The sequence below is a fragment of the Alosa alosa genome, chromosome 3 (assembly GCF_017589495.1).
Source record: "Alosa alosa isolate M-15738 ecotype Scorff River chromosome 3, AALO_Geno_1.1, whole genome shotgun sequence".
Lineage (NCBI taxonomy): Eukaryota > Metazoa > Chordata > Actinopteri > Clupeiformes > Clupeidae > Alosa > Alosa alosa.
In genome coordinates this window covers 20,900,321-20,917,780 of record NC_063191.1, presented here as the reverse complement: position 1 = coordinate 20,917,780, position 17,460 = coordinate 20,900,321, and the positions used below count along the sequence as shown (strand labels likewise).

At 42.0% G+C, this 17,460-nt stretch overlaps 2 protein-coding genes across 4 annotated transcripts; one reads left to right on the top strand and one right to left on the bottom strand.

The window, feature by feature from the left end:
* The first annotated feature begins 176 nt into the window (after positions 1-176).
* On the top strand, positions 177-13,370 carry vil1 (villin 1). 2 transcript variants are annotated; one of them, XM_048238765.1, is made up of 20 exons: positions 177-319; positions 5,156-5,264; positions 5,485-5,559; positions 5,667-5,863; positions 6,208-6,316; positions 7,539-7,649; positions 7,756-7,958; positions 8,050-8,128; positions 9,478-9,576; positions 9,751-9,904; positions 10,046-10,146; positions 10,268-10,405; positions 10,516-10,674; positions 10,783-10,962; positions 11,527-11,672; positions 11,755-11,899; positions 12,015-12,203; positions 12,362-12,430; positions 12,597-12,749; positions 12,904-13,370. In XM_048238765.1, the coding sequence occupies exons 2-20, from the start codon at positions 5,184-5,186 to the stop codon at positions 13,015-13,017; spliced, it is 2,502 nt and encodes an 833-aa protein (XP_048094722.1). In that variant the 5' UTR covers positions 177-319; positions 5,156-5,183; the 3' UTR covers positions 13,018-13,370. The 2 variants fall into 2 exon arrangements, with proteins under 2 accessions (XP_048094722.1, XP_048094721.1); XM_048238764.1 differs by lacking the exon at positions 177-319 and adding an exon at positions 1,421-1,544.
* Positions 13,371-13,920: 550 nt separating this feature from the next.
* zgc:66484 (uncharacterized protein LOC327557 homolog) lies at positions 13,921-16,787 on the bottom strand. Of its 2 annotated transcripts, none has more exons than XM_048238768.1 (3): positions 15,119-16,787; positions 14,577-14,757; positions 13,921-14,391 (listed from the first exon to the last, which is right to left on the bottom strand). In XM_048238768.1, the coding sequence occupies exons 1-3, from the start codon at positions 16,291-16,293 to the stop codon at positions 14,275-14,277; spliced, it is 1,473 nt and encodes a 490-aa protein (XP_048094725.1). In that variant the 5' UTR covers positions 16,294-16,787; the 3' UTR covers positions 13,921-14,274. The 2 variants fall into 2 exon arrangements, with proteins under 2 accessions (XP_048094725.1, XP_048094726.1); XM_048238769.1 differs by having other exon boundaries at positions 14,577-14,748.
* Between the last annotated feature and the right edge of the window lie 673 nt (positions 16,788-17,460).

Here is a 17,460-nt window from a genome sequence, read left to right as displayed (position 1 = left end):
GCGGAAATGAGTCCACTTCAGCATTATGTAAGCCAGGGCCACAGAGCACCGTAAACACCCAGTGACCACTGCTTAGTGGAACTGAGCCCTGGGATACCCCCTCTCCCTCACTCTTATATTCTCTTTTTTGCTCATACACTCTTTCTTTCCCTTTCTCACTCCTTCCCTGTCTCCTGGCCGTTCCAATCTGAGTGTGGTTAATAAGTGTGAGCATGGGGAGGGAAGGGGAGGTGTAGGGACTGAAGTTCACTCACAAAGTGTGAGGAAGAAAGGGCTACAGAGAACTTGACATTGCCCTGCCGTGGAGTCCAAGAATCAGGTATGTGAAAATCTTACTACTGGAATTTGGGCTGTGCAGACCTTTTCTTTGAAGTAGTCTTGTTATAGCTTGATGTTTGTGGATTTTAAGAACTGCCGAGTGCTAAAGCAGGTCTGGGGGGGGGATCGATCACTAGGGCCACTGAACTAATCATGAAGTCTCTTCATGCTCATTCCTCATGAGCAATTTCCCATGACCTTCCTTTAATGTCGCCAAGATTAGACCAACAGCAACCACAAACAACTCTGAGCTCACATTTGATGGTTCATTTGGCTGTGGGCAATGCTGACCTAGTCTCTGTGCCCAAAGGAATTCTTAAAGTGTTGTTTGTGCCTTTGCCAGTAAATGTTGGGTAAGGTGGGCCCTCCTGATTACTAATAAATCAATAAGACAACAGAAACTCAAGGTCAGTAGGGTGTCTTACTGCAAGTCACATTTGCAGTTGATGTTTTGGTCACTCTTTGATTTTCTGTGGTATTCACACGAGCGGTGGTTGAGCAAGGCTCATGCATGATATGTTCACTGTGTGTACATGGGAACATAATGTAATTTCTATCTAAGTTATGGGGCAGAATAAGACAGACTTAATCATTGCACATTCCACAAGAGATTTTGGCTTTCTGTCAGGAGATCTAGCCGAGATCCCATAAGCTGAAGATCACAGAGGATTTAACACTCAGGGACAAGCGAAAGACACACACATACACACACACACACACACACACACAGCAGCAAGCTCTCTGTTCTTAAATAAACGCATTAGGACTGAAATTAGCCATAGGATCGAATAACAAAGCTCTCTGGCTCTGCACCAATATTTCATTCTCAGTCTGCGGTAATTGCACGCAGAGCAAATCAGGCCTGCATTTAAACTTCACTGCACTAACAAAGAAGCCTGGCCCTTGGGTAAACACCTATCCCAGGTGAGATCAAGAAAGCAAACAAGGCTAACGCACCAATTGGGCTCCAGCCTGCCAGCGACGCAGACACAGACGTGGGGGCCGAGCTCTTAGCAGAGGCCAGCTATGGATGGCACACACCTGTATGCAGATCTCCAGCGCTTGCCATATATGGGGGAGCGATGCGTTTTATGAGTGGGGAGGGCAAGAGGCAAAGTTCACGGGTTGTAAAGAGGCAAGGGAGAGCTGCGGACACTCTGCAACTGCCTGTTTCGATGCTGCGACGTCTCTTCCCACACCTCTCTCCACCACTCGCCGCGCCACAGGTGAGTGCCACTCTGCTGAGCACACCTTTTCTAGCATCTCTGGGGGTTAAAATAGAGACACTGTGTGGCAAATTGATCCAGGAGCGTATAAGAGATGGGTCAGGAATGTACAGAGTAGGGATGTGAGAGATGACACTGCTGCAAAAATGTTAACCATGCTATGTCCTTTTATTCCATAATGGACTGGGTCCATTTTCATCTAAATTCAGAAATTATTTTAGTGGAAATTTGGTGTCATGAGTGGCATCATAAACCTAGTAGCATATGAAAGGGACAGATATAACACTGTCCAAGTCCATCCTCAGGGTGTGGTCAGGAGCAGGTCTTGTTTGAGTTGTCTAGAGAACCATATGTTAACGTTTTTTTTTAATGGATTTTAGGTTCATACTCACTCAATTTGTAGTGCTTCACAATGATATACTTCTCATGTCTACCAGGGCTTAAATATGATGACAGACAAATGCATACTCTTCTAAAAATTAGGTTAGTTGCCCGGTTGAAATGAAAAGGTGAAAATGAACAACTGTACGACAGTAACAGCAACTGAAGCTTTTTTTACATATGCGTTAACGTGTCAGTAGTATTAACCAGCCGCAAAGCGATTCTGAGACACAGAGCAAACAGATGTCAGTGAGAAGAGACAGGGTTTCCCAGCAGGGGAGGCAGCAGACCTGTTGGAGGTGCATGGAGGAGAGGAGAAGGGAGGGGGCCTTGCCATTCAAACTGTGAAGTAAATTATCGCTCAAGGCCATGCCAGGCCACAGTTACATAATAGCTGGGTACACTGTCCTGCTTGTTCTGCCAATTTCTCTCACAATTATGGGCACTCTCGATTATAAACTAGATAAGTAGATAAGGTTCAGCTGCCCATTTTTATGTATCATACAGAAACCATATATAGTTCTCATGCTAATTCTTATGTTATGTGTAATTCACACATAGCATATCTCTGTGGCACAGTGAGAGTTGTGTTTGGTTTTGTAATTGTTTTAGGAATACTTTGTTTCTTACAGAGCCCCTCAAAGAGACTATGCCATAGATAGATTACAACATCCACAGACCTCTGAGCAGTAGTTTGATCATGCATTGATAAGCTTGATAAGGACGCTCATAAAAAGTTTATTTTATTATGGGCAAACCCACAAATCAACTGTGTGATGAGATCAGTGAAGAGAGATATATAATACATCTACATATAACACTTAAAGCAAACCTTTGTCACTGCATTGTCATTGACAATGTACTCATACTACCAGTACATGTTTCCTAATGTTGAGGGAAAAGACAGCCTCTCATTTCACTTGTCAGAACAACATCCTCATATCCCTCTTGCCATCAGTTCAGAGGTCTAATGTTGTCATGGGAGCGTAGCCGTATCTGACTGCCATCACGGCCCTTAATGAGGAAAAGGAGAGGCACAGCATGGCAGTCTCAGAGGAGAGGACAGTCACTAGACGCTTCACAGATGGCTGGAGTCAAACTCACCTGATCACTCAGCAGCAGCAGTGCAATATAAACAAAAACATGTTTGCCTGACATAAAGCTTAACATGTTTTATGTCAAAAATGGAGGGGGAGGGGGTGTACAGTAATAATCATCTGTGGCGCCACATCGTGATGTGGGCGAGGCCTCCTTGAACTGAGTAATATTTGCTCAGAAGGGTATTATTAACACAGCTGGAAAGTCTGTCCCTTGAATGAAGGCAAACATGGCACAACAATAACAATTTATGGCCAGCTAATCATAAAACATGCATGATTCCCTGTGAGATATACAAAGTCTGTTTTATTGAGCCCTAAATTGCCATCAGTCAAAGCTGATCTGAATGCAAACTTAAACAATTCAGCTTTAATTGCACTGCACTTTTTAAAAATGGACATTCAAAGTGCATGAACCAACATTGCATTGTTTGTAAGGCAGAGATGTGGATATGAAACAGTACATTCAGCCCTTAGGGAAGAAGGCTGTGGCAGTGAGGTTAACTGGTCATTTTATCTCAGTCCTCCCACAAGTTCCGTCACACATGCTAAAGAGAGCTTGACATGCTCCACCGTGATGAGTTTAGACCGCATAGCCTTTTCCACCCAACGAGTCACTCACTCATTTCAATAGAACAGCAGTATTCATTTTCTGAACTTTAAAAACACTATTGTTTGACAACACAGGTTAGTCAAAAAGCTGTGCACTAGAGTTAAACACTATTTATCTTACTAGTATATATACTGCACCATAATGTTTCAGTGGGTATGGTCAGTAAGGTTTAACTGCTGAGAAGACATATGTGAAATGAGGCTAGGCAGGAAGTTCTAAAAGGGATTTCCACTTGACTATCTCTGGCCATGTAAATTAGACCTATTTAGATAATGGCACATAACACTTCAATTTGGTGTTTGCTGTTACTGCTGTTAATGTTTGTACCTTTGCTAATTTCACACCAAACACATGTCCTGTTTGCAGCAGCAAGAACCATTTAATACATACATGTGTGTTTACACCTTCACCAGTCCGGAAACTTGAACAGTTAAAAAGATTCAGTGGTGAAGGTTGTTTCACTTCCTGTGGTGTGGTTTGCTGTTGCTCTGTGAGAATGTTGAAGCGATCAGGGAGTGCTGAACAGAGGGGATCCACCCAGTATTGCTCACTACACACTATTAATGGGGGATCATAAGACAACTTGATAACCTCAGGACGGCTTGGAGAAAGGCCTCAATAAAAGAGGATCATTAATGTGGCTAATAAAACACATTATGAAGACAAGAAAGTTCAAAGTTGCGTACTGAGCTGTGCTGTCAGTAATTTTCCGGTGAGCACTCAATGACAGGCGGTCCATGCACAAAGTTGAAAATCCTATGCAATAAACTCAACCGCCCACTGCGGTCTTCTGGTGAGCGTATGTTGTGTCGACCAGTCATGAAAACTGGGTCTAATTCCAGACTCTTTTCTTCAGTGGTTCCATGTTGGTGGAATGAACTGCCCAGTGCTCTCCGCTCCTGTGGTAGTTTTGGGTCGCTTAAGAGGGGTCTAAAGACATTCCTATTCAACATATACTTAGTTGTTTAAGCTTTATGTGTTATGGTTTATATAATGTTGTTTTATTTTAATTGGGCTGTTAATTAATTTGACATTATTGTTTATTATTGATATTCTCCTTAATGTAGTCTTAGCATGTCATTGTTTTTATATTATTGATTGAATTGACATTATTGTTTTATTATTGCCTTTCCCCTTTTTACATTGCTTTTTTTATTAGGCTATTGCTTGAATTGATATTATTGTGTACTACAACTATTCTCCTTACTATATTTGACCTACATTTTAATCTGTTCCCTGTTCAATTTTAAATATTATTATGTTCTTTTGTATTTATGTGTCGCTTTGGACAAAGGTGTCTGCTAAATCCATAACCATAACCATAACCATAAACATAGTGCTTGATACTGGAAGGGTGTGACATTGGACCACTGTGAGGGAAACAGAGTGGTGTGAAGATTATAACGTTGCGCCCTGTTTAATGGGCCACACACACCAATCACCTGGGCTGAAATGTATGCTGTGTTGAGCAACTCCCCAGACTATCTCTCTTAAGATCTCTCTTCTTCTCCCACATCTAGGTATTCCCCAGGAGCTGAAGCTGGCACCATGCCACAAGTTCAAGTCAAATCTCAGATTCCAAAAGTCCTCAATAAAACAACCCCTGGTCTACAGATATGGAGGGTGGAGGTAAAAGAGCATGAACTATGAGCTGAACCATTCTTGCCTAATGCCATCACACCTGTCATGTAGCATGACTGAAAATGTGGGATTCATGTGAAGACCTTTGTTTAGACATTTTTCATGTGCTATCTCATTTGAAAAGGTTAACAAAGAGATCATCACATGTGGAATTATTTGTATGTCGTGTAGGTATGTGTCTTTTATGTGCTTTACATTTTCCCACCAGAACATGGAGATGGTGCCTTTCCCCTCAAAAGCATATGGCCACTTCTATGAGGGAGACAGCTATGTGATACTCTATGTAAGTGTCCATAAGTTCAATACAGGCTTATTATCAAGTGTTTTTACAACTGATCATCCATTAATCCAAAAATGTCCACCAATCTCATACTTTACATGGCAACTCAGACGCATAAGACCAGCGGGGCTTACTCCTATGACATCCATTACTGGCTGGGCAAGAACACCTCTCAGGATGAGCAAGGGGCAGCCGCCATCTACACCACCCTGATGGACGACCACCTGGGAGGTGTGGCCGTGCAGCACCGCGAGACGCAGGGCTACGAGAGCGCCACCTTTCGAGGATACTTCAAGCAGGGCATCATGTGAGTAGGCCTCTGTGTACAGGCACACAGCGCGCCATTATGGAAAAAAACACCTGTCATCCTTCTGTCATCCACCTGTCAACGGTTTAGGGCAATGTTGCACCAGAGTGGCACCCATTTATTGGATATGGCTTCTGATTTATTAGGAAAATATTACAAAATGTTGTGTATCAGACAAGTAATACTATGACACCAAAGGAAGAGGAAGTTGGGTAAGATCTAACTGGGGCTTACTTCTGCTTCTGTTCTAAGAACTGGCAGACTATAAATGTTAAGCACACTACACATCCTTTGGGAAAAAAATACGCAATTTCTTAACCCATCTGTCCTCTGACTCCTAATAGCTACAAGAAGGGAGGGGTGGCGTCTGGATTGAAACAGGTTGAGACTAACACGTACAACATCCGCCGACTGCTGCATGTCAAGGGGAAGAAGAATGTTGTGGCTGGAGAGGTAAGAATGTCACACCCTCTCACACAGCTAACACATCAAGCTGTTTATAGAAGGCCAGCGACAAACAGAAAGACACACAGTGGATGACACACTGATAGCGAGAGCTCCGAGCGAGTTCATTTCCACCAGCTTTGGAGAGCAGAGAGACACAGGCAGTGTTAGAGAGCGTGAAATGTTTTGACATCACCCCGCCTTTCGCAAGAGCGTGGAGACACTGAATCATTGCAGCCAGGGTCAAAAAAGGTCCAAAACAGCCTGCTAAACCACACTGACACACACTGCTATGGTCAGTTAAATTGTTTCTAAGTTTCCACAATGAAATCATCTGTACAGTAGGCCTTAAGACTTCATCACAGTACATGAGAAACGAATGAGTGGCAGGAAAGGTGAGCGCTCTCTTAGGGCTGGGCGATATGGACCAAAAGTCATATCCCGATATATTTAGGTTGAATATCGATATACGATATATATCCCGATATTTTTTCTGCAAAGTTAGAGCTGTAAAATGAAATGTTCAGTCAAATACGAGTAGTTTTATTGAAAACTCACTACTCAAATAACAATAAAATCTAAACATAAAATTGGAGTGCCTTTTTTTAAATCAAAGCTCCGTAAGGTGCACATTTAAATAAAAAAATATGTTCAATAAAAATAGCCTATAAAATAAAATAGGCCAATCTTTTTCTGAAATAAATATATTTATATGAGAAAAGTAGCGTGCAGTTTCACAGCAGTGCAGAGAAGGGAGCAGTGCAGCAGAGAGCTCCGGTCAGCGGCTTGCGTGGAGCAAGGATCACGGCGCAAATTTGAACTATATTGATATATGCGATATGGTCTAATTCCATATCGCATTTTAAAATATATCTATATATCTTTTATATTGATATATCGCCCAGCTCTATGCTCTCTCAGTCTAGAGCACAAGCCACAGGATAACTGCTGGGTAACATTTCATGCAAACTGCATAACCCAATCAACCAGATGAAGATTAAGCAACCATGCCCTTCGGCATCCTTTCATGTATCTCATGGGACACAGCCTCATCCGTGTTTAAAACACAGTACATCAACCAGCTAGTTCAACTTTTTTCAAAACAAAATGTTTTCTAGCACCTCCTTGTGGTCCACACAAATGCATGTCTTTCAAGCCACTGGCATAAACTCATAGATCCCACTCCAGGTCTCCCATCCAATATGTCTAATCTGTCATGTTTGATACTTAGGTGGACCTAAGCTGGAACAGTTTCAACAAGGGCGACGTGTTCCTGCTGGACATGGGGAGCCTGATCATTCAGTGGAATGGACCGAAGAGCAACCATATGGAGAGACTGAAGGCAGGACACCATTCTTTGCTCAAACCATCCAAAACCATCCCTCTGAGACTGATATTATTAACTGGTTTATTGAGCACTCATTCTAAGCAAACTGCTGTTCTTGCAGGGGGTGAATCTGGCCAAGGACATCCGTGACCGGGAGAGAGGAGGCCGAGCACAGGTTACTGTGGTGGATGGAGATGACGAGAAGTCCTCCGAGGAGGCCATGAAACTCATGAAACAGGTCCTGGGGGAGAGGAGGGACATCAAAGACCCCATACCCGACACCGTGGTGGATGAGAAACTCAAATCCAGCATCAAGCTCTTTCAGTGAGTACTGACTCTCAATACAGCTCTTCAACTGACCTATACCTACATATGGATGTCTCTCTAATACAACAGGGCTGTCACCTTTCAACAGCATTTCAGATGCACAGGGGAACCTGGTGGTTCAGGAGGTGGCTGTGAAACCCCTGACACAGGACCTGCTAAGGCATGAGGTAAGCTACCACTTTTTAATACGCATCAGGAATAGCTGAATTAATTATGCAGATGCCATGGTTGTGTTATTACCACACAATGAAATGTTTGAGATTCAATTAAGTGTATCAGGTTAAAATGAGACATTTGCCTCTTGCCAGCTGATGTAGCTGGTGTATTCTATTTGATGCTAATTAATGTGGGTGAGATTTAAAGTAAAAATGGAGAACTGAGAGGTCTTTTCAGAAATGTGCGTGCCATGGAAGAGGGCTGGGCTCCAACTACAGAGATTAAAGAGTAAAGATAAACTTCAGTGGACGGAACAGTGGACAATGGACGGAAGAGAGGATAAACATTGTTGACACTGCTCCTACCTTAAAATACATGCTTCTTACTTTCAGTACAGCCTACATACTAATAATATCCATTCATGCTGTGGTATTGCCCTTACAGGTTGATTAAACATAATTATGGATACATGCCTATACCCTATTGAAACTCTGTTCTGTTTGGACAGTGTCAGAGTGCATTCGATAGATAGATAGATAGATAGATAGATAGATAGATAGATAGATATCACACACAACATTCACTAACAGCAGAAAAAGTAATACATGTATATAATATAAAAAACACAACTAAGCAATAAGGACAGTAGAAGATAGATAATATACTAAAAACAAATTATACTAAATAACACTAAATCTAAATCAAGTCTAAAACAGTATCTACATAGTGTGCATAGATTAAGCATGAGGCGCTTGCATTACATGGAATAGAAGTAAAATGAACTGGCAGACCTTGACTTTACCCACAAGGGTTTGGCTGGTCTCTTGCTTTTTTCCTTTTAGGGTTTAGTTCTCCAAAAGGTTGTTCTGTAAATCTAAAGATACTAAACAGGAAGCAAGCCATCTTACCACTGACTAGAGAAAGGACAGATTATTTAGCTCACGCTCATTGATATTCAATAATATTTTTTTATTTTTTAAAAAGCTTTTCTAAAAAATAAAAACAAATTCCAAAAGGCAGGCTCTCAGCTAAACCCTTTTATGGTCATTTACGTGTAGGTTGAATACAAAAGAATACAAAACATACATGCTACTTTGAGAGTTAAGACCATACTTTCATTTGTGATGTTTGTCAGTGAGTACAAATGATTACATTTATTCATTTGATCATTTCATTTCCCTTATTGTATACTAACACTTTTTCTTACCAGGATGCATGGTATACGCTAGAGAAGTGAAGAAATAGTAGGGCTGACTGCTCAAACCAAAGAACATTTATAGAAAATAAAACACAGAAGAAGAATCTGAAAAGTCATTTGCAGTGATACCACAAAAAACACAATTCAGTGCTCTTCCTACAGGACTGCTATCTGCTGGACCAGGGTGGGATAAGGATCTTCATCTGGAAAGGGAAGATGGCCTCCAAGACAGAGAGGTCTGAGTCTCTGAATAAAGCAGAGGTGAGTATTTAACTGGCACGTAAATTCAGTACCAATAAATACACCTACTGACGGTCAAGGGACTATAGAAGTACAATCAAGGACATACATGCTAATTAAAACATGCAAACGTGTGAACAAACGAATGGTCTGTCGTTTCGTACTGGTTTTAAACCAATTACTCCCTTCTCCAAGGCCTACAAGAGGGCTAAAGGCTACCCTCAGTCCACTTATGTCGAGACCGTGAATGATGGGGCCGAGTCCGCCATATTCAAACAGCTTTTCCAGAAGTGGACGGTGAAGAACCAGACTACGGGGCTTGGGGTAACACACAGCCCTGGGAAAATTGGTAGGTAGACCAGACCACTTCATTTCACTCTACAGCTTTTGATGGGACCAGTTTATATTACAAATATAAAAATATTCATTTGTCGATCTGCCATACATCAAAGAGCCCCATTATAACTCTGCCATTCTCTGCATGCTGCAGCCAAGGTTGAACAGATCAAATTTGATGCCACATCCATGCATGCCAGACCTGACCTGGCCGCAAAGCAGAAAATGGTGGACGATGGAACCGGTGAAGCACAGGTCAGGACCATTTGACCACCAGCATGCTTACTGACAGCTGATTCAATTCCTTACTTTAAATAAAGACCTCTGCCTGCTTCCCAGTGTACAAATTGCACATATCTCTCTCATACGCACAAAGGTATGGAGGATCGAGGATAGTGAGCTGGTTCCAGTGGACAGAAGGTGGCTGGGCCACTTCTACGGTGGAGACTGCTACCTCATCCTCTACGAATATGAAGTCAGCAACAAAAAGCACTACATACTGTACATGTGGCAGGTCAGTAGCACTCATATGCATTCCACAAGCACCTTGTACGACTCCCTGACTGCAAGAGAAGTGCCACGCATTTCTGCAAGTTGTCAATGTCAATGCATGTTGTGTCACAGGGCCGTCACGCCAGCACTGCAGAGCTGGCCGCCTGTGCATACCAAGCTGTGGCCCTGGACCAGAAGTACAATGGGGAGCCTGTCCAGGTGCGAGTGCCTATGGGCAAAGAACCTATGCATCTCATGGCCATTTTCAAGGGCAGGATGGTCGTGTATGAGGTACGTCAAACAGCTCTCTTTTCCCCTTACTGTATTGTTGCATTGTTGGCGTCAAGCTCAGTGGAAATAGAAGTGTACACCTCCTGACCTTTGCTTGATTGTCTGCAGGAAGGAAGTTCCAGAGAAAACTCCTCTCATGCCAAGCCAGCCGTGCGGCTCTTCCACATTCACGGCAGCAACGAGTTCAACACCAGCGCCATCGAGGTGCCAGCTCGCTCGTCCAGCCTCAACTCCAATGATGTGTTTGTGCTCAAGACTGAGAACTGCTGTTATCTGTGGTGCGGAAAGGTAGGCATCTCTAAATGATTTAGTGTCACACTTAATTATTGAGTAATTGCTTTGGGCATGTGATGGTGCAGAATGATGTACATAAGGTGCCCTTATTATTATTTAACAAGCAAAGTCTAAAGTCTAACTAAAGCTAACATTTGATAGTCTGGCCATATCGAACTTAATCATTTGATACCATGACCAAGATAAGCCCAAAGATTAGTGGCTCAGCTCAATGCTCCCACATGCCATGCAATAGTTGTAGTTGCTTGTGATATTTTGCGCATTGCCTGACATCTATCTATCTATCTATCTAACACTCAACAGCTTTGACATATGTAGACTCTTTCAATCTTTTCCTAGGGGATATCCAGTTGAAAAGTTCAAAACCAACGCAGATACTTTGAAATTAAAATGAATCAGGCTTTAGCTTAATGCTCTACAAAATGTCGACTTTAAAACATGTTTTTGTCCCAACGTTACCATTAGCTCAATGTTTATGTGCCACCGGAAATGCTTTGGGAACGCACATGTTTGTTTATGCTGTTAAAAGGGTCTATATCTGACTGGTGTGCATTGCAGGGATGCAGTGGGGATGAGAGGGAGATGGGAAAATCTCTGGCGGATATCATCTCCAAAAGGGAAAAGCTTGTCATTGCAGAGGGCCAGGAACCAGCTGACTTCTGGGTGAACCTTGGAGGGAAATCCCAATACGCCAGCAGTAAGAGGTACAGCCGTTGTTCTAATGTGTCCTCCTCATGGATCTCACTCTGTAGTCCTCCTCTGCTCATTCCCTGTGACTTTTATTAGACTACAGGAGGAGCACGACAACATCACCCCACGCCTCTTTGAGTGCTCCACCCAGACTGGCACGTTTGTTGCCACAGAGATCACAAACTTCAACCAAGATGACCTGGATGAGGAGGATGTCATGCTGCTGGATATCTGGGATCAGGTGAGATACCTCTTTTGATTTTACCAGGTGTGGCACCACCATGATAATGAATAACATTAATTTGATTATTTCAAGAGAATGTAGAAACATAGCTGTTTACATCTCTCTCATACAGATATACCTGTGGATTGGGAAAGGTGCCAATGAGAAGGAGAAGCAGGAAGCAGTCGTCACTGCTCAAGAATACCTGCGCAGCCACCCAGCTGGACGTGATGTAAACACACCAATCCTGATGGTCAAGCAGAGTTTTGAGCCTCCCACCTTCACTGGCTGGTTCCATGCCTGGGATCCTCACAAGTGGAGTGTATGTGCTCATTTAGAACAAAACAATCAACTGTTCAAATGGCAATGACTTAAAGGAGTAAAAACAGCTCCATTGTGAAAACGACGGCCAAAGACTTCACAGAATCACCATAATACACCACACTGTGACGTATTCACATTCTCAAATCTTGTGTTTAGGATGGAAAGTCATATATGCAGTTGAAGTCTGAGCTCGGAGACGCAACTAACATCATCCAGATTTCAATGGTGAGTTCAAGATAAGACTTTCACTTGTTCCAGGTGTTTTCCTAATCGATTCCAAAACATGTTTACAGTGGATTGTCCACATCTGTACAGTTCAGTTAAGATTTATGATACACTACACTATCTTTAAGCCTAACTTGGAATCGCATGATCTCACCTGTGTGTTCAGGAGATGACCAACAGCAACAACTTCAACAGCACCAACAAAAAGGAATCTTCTGTTAGCATGGTTCCTACCACGAGGCCCGCCTTTCCTGCAGACAAGCTGATTAACTGTCTGGCTGAGGACCTGCCTGAGGGGGTGGATCCCACGAAAAAGGAGGTAAAGACTCACCAGGACGAACCCTAGATCCTATCTCGCGGGCCAAATATGTAAACTTAAATATAATTATGCAGAAATGAACAGAACGTAAATGTATGTTTTGACATGGAATTTAGAGCCTCTGTAAATAGTTAATTTCTTTCTGAAACTGCAGGAATACCTTTCAAATGAAGACTTTACTTTGATCCTGGGCATGGCTCGCATGGACTTTTACTCCATGCCCGATTGGAAGCAGCAGAATCTTAAGAAGAACAAGGGCTTGTTTTAGAGAGACACACACTGTGATGAGCACTCCTCAACATCACTCTTACTGATGTCTAACATGAATCTTTACTTTGTAATTTTGTTTTGCAGACCAGCTGATTAATTGGAATCACATTATTTATGTACCTACTCTTTAGCAGAAAATATGTAATCATACATGTAATTCCATTAGTTCCATCTAGTCTGACATGCAGCTATGTTGCCATTTTGATATGCCACTTAAACTCCTCTTTCCGTCACATTTGGTGGTATGGAGACTTTGTTCTAAATACCTTTAACAAGTAGATTTATAATGTTAATGTATTGTTTGATTTTTTTATTGTAGGAATTTTGTTAATTACAAACTAAGTATAAGAAGTATAAGTATAAGTATATATACTTTTTTGATCCCGTGAGGGAAATTTGGTCTCTGCATTTAACCCAATCGGTGAATTAGTGAAACACAAACAGCACACAGTGAGGTGAAGATACACTAATCCTCAAGCGATGAGCTGCCTGCTAAACTGCGGCGCTCGGGGAGCAGTATTAGGTGCCTTGCTCATCTTTAATACTGGTTAACCGCAACCCTCCGGTTTAAAAGAGTGCTGGGCCACGGCTGCCCCAAAATACCTTTTTAACAAGTAGATTTATAATGTTAATGTATTGTTTGAAACATTTTGTTAATTACAAACTAATGTACTACATGGCATTGTTAATAAGATACACATTAATATATTCCTATCAATATTTAACAATAAAAACTGACCTCTGGTAAATAAACATTCAAAAATTGCAGTTCCCTTTTACCACAATGATCGGGTATAGAGCAGTAGTATAAACAGCAGTTAGGAAAGAAACTACACGGATGTTGTGTCCAGATGACAAATATAGATATATTTTATTGAACACCGAACATGATTTTCTGTAAATTACAAATTAATATTGGAATAAATGATTAATGGTGTAACCCAATGATATTAGAGAGATGAACCAGAACAGTTCAAACAATGAAATCAATTATCCTGTCTGTAGCTTTTTCCCCTATGTTTTCCATTTTATGGCTTTTGCAAGTAAGCACAATCAATTATTTGGGTAGATAAAGACTCTTCTTTATTACTTTTATCTTTAAACAACGTAAATCAATTACCTTCAGACAGTATCAGATACCTTTCAAAAACCACAAAGATCATTCTTAGTTAGGTCATGGACTATTTAGAATGAGCTGAAAGAGAACTTCCAGGAATTCCATAATGGCAGTGAGTCATTCTTTTTCTAAGAATCTTTAGGTGTAGAGGTTAATGAGTCTCTGTGCTTCTCTGATACCTGTGAGATAAGCTCCATGTGTAGTGGTATAAAAGTTCACATGTGTCGCCTCTCCAGCAAACAGCACCTGCAGAGGCTGGAGGAAAAGAGAATCAAAACACAACGATTACTTCACCTTACACCTGCACCGTCTAATAATTTCTTCCATAATCAACAAAAATATTACAACACAACGCTTACTTGGAACACTCAAGGACAACTACACAGATGTTTCACTTCACCAGTGATGGTACAAAGTTAGTCATGGTTGGACACAAATACCTTCCTGTCGTCAGAACTTGGCTCAGGTGGGAGAGGTGCAACCAGAGCCCCATGTTCTTCTGCTAGCACCCCCTGTGGCACAAACGTGTAGGAGCCACGCACGTAAGGGTCACGCCCCCACCTGGATATCAACACCTGAGAGACCTCAGGCACAGGCCAGCCAGTAAAGGACCTGAGTAATCTTTTGGGGGGGAAAAGAGATTAGGACAACAAAAGAGATTAGGACCACCACCTTATGTTTATCATTTTCAAGTAGTAGACCTACTTGTATTCATACATTCCACAATGAATCATACTTCAGAAATGAACAGAGATGCTTGTTCATTTTGAAGGACGTATCCTACAGTACTCCTGACCATGAAAACACTCCAAGTGTGTTAAACATAGAAAATGATAGATAGATAGATAGATAGATAGATAGATAGATACTTTATTGATCCCCAAGGGGAAATTCAAGGACAGAGGTAATGACTTGAGAGTAGTCCTTCTCAGAGTAAACAGCCTTTATTACCGGCATAAAGTATATGGAAAGAAAATCTCACCTCATGCAAACATCTCCTACTTCTACATCCTCCAATGTCTCCATATGGAGTGCCTCTCTGCCTGTGATCCAGCCACACAGAACATTCGGGTGGCGAGCCACCGTGTCAAAGCCACAGATTTTTTTAAACCATGTCTCCTTCCAGGCCTCCCCTTCCAGCTCTGAAGTGTAGACAGCGGCATCCTCAGGTCCATTGTCCCATACAAGTTGTATCCCAGCACAGTCTTCTGGCCAAAACCTCTCAGGAAAGCAGAGATAAATCTTGTCTACTGTTCCAATTTCCAGTTTATCAATGGCAGCCATCTTGGAGTTTGGGAGAGGGGGACGAAACATCAGTGCAGCCCTCTGCTTCAGAACCCCCAACGAGACTGTCACTATTACATGGTCTGCTTCAAAGCTCTGACCATGTTCACAAACAATTTGCACAGGATGAGTTGACCTCTTGCCACTCTCATCTAAGGCCCATTCAATGTGTGCCACAGGGGTATTTGTCATAATGACCCCTGCTGGCAACTTTCTTAAAAGGACGTCTATAAATGCTTGATACCCTCCTGGACCAAGGGAATTAAAAAAGCCTCCCTCCAGGGCCTCATAGTGCGAAATCTGGGAGGCAGACACCTCATAAAGGGAAGAGCTTGCTTCATCCGTACACTCGCACCTCTTGCACCACTCAAAAACCTTCAGGCCATCCTCTGTTGCTGCCAATGGTGACTCAGCAAAGGCGTTGTCAAGGTAATCCCCAAGGCTAAGGCAGCAGTGCCTATCTTCCAGTTCAGAGTCGAATGCCCTGGTGGTGAGTCGACTGAAGAGGGCACACACCTGCTCGACATCCTCAGCCTGCAGCAACCTCCCATCCTCTTTGAAGAAGTAGTCACAAGGGGTTATAGATCCAGGTAGGCACATTTTAGTGCTGGCTGAGTGCCCCTCTGACAGCAGACCATGCTCCTTACCAAGCTCAAAGAGAGGGTTCCCTTCCTGGCCATGAATCCAGTTTGCCCCCAGCTCTATGATGTCAGAGCCAAATGGTCTCATTGTGTACACTCTGCCACCTACTCTTCCCATGGCTTCCAGGACCTGCACATGTTGAAAACCAGCCTCAAATAAGGTGGCTGCAGCTGCAATTCCCGCAAATCCGGCCCCTATTACTACTATTTTGGCGGTATGAATACGATTCATTGTACATCGAAAGCAATCTAACTAACATTATCTGCACTTTGTAGGCAATATATATTTATTCAGCTCGTCTATGAATGAATTAGTATACTTAGCCTACACTTTAATTAACTATGTCAATGTGCTGTTCGCGAAAACTGTGGCTACAGTGAAGTGTATAGACGCTGATTGAACAGAAGAATAAAGCAATAAAAAGCGGACCTTTGGAGTCAGTGGACAATGTGGCGCACGTGTTCATATTATAGCCAATATATGTTCGCCAATATGAATTTTACAGTTCGGTTATCTGATAATCTAATCCATCCGTCTAATCTCATCATCTAAATTACACTGAATAAGAAGACTAGGTTGCTGTAGGATAGCCTACTGGCTAAAGTTTGTTGCATACAGTCGATAGTTACAATGACGCTCTGATCAGCCGACTGATGGATGACTCGACTCGACTTCCTGAATTCGCAGTAAGCCTACGCCTCGCCTACATGGGGTAGCGGCACCATCTACCGACATATATTGGTCACTGAAAGCTCTAGTGTAATTTGTGCGTTGCAGGGCGTCCACAGATCCCATTACCGCACTTTTAGTGTTTTATTGCTATATAGGGCATCTGTCATAGGCCTATAACATTTTTATCCAATAATGAAGAATAGTGCCATGTGATGCAAGTTAGACATCTACACTCATATAACTGTAAAAAAGAAAAAAATAGAAGGTGAACTAATAGGTCTATAGGCCTTACATGAAAATCTTACTCAGTCTGCAGCACAGTGTAATTTGGTGTATAGAAACACAGACTAGGCCTAATGCAAGCCATTTTAAAACCAAAACTCACTTGGAATTTAATGAAAACTACTGAGGAAACATGTAAAAAGACACACATAGCTGATGTACTAGGACATTCGACTACAAGAAACATACATTATCTGTTCTGGAATAGAATCAAACTTATTTGTTCTGTAAAGGAATATTCATTAGGTTATCAGATGTTTTTTTCTTTATTAGAATCACTTTTGAAAATTACAAATTCTGAAAAATGGACTGTCCCCTATTATCTTCTATAGTTTTTCTACGATAAAACGTTCTACGATTTTAAGTGAAAAATACACCATTAATGACACCTTTAAGTTATCATGGGTGTGACCTGACAACCCCAAAAATTAGATACAACAAAGC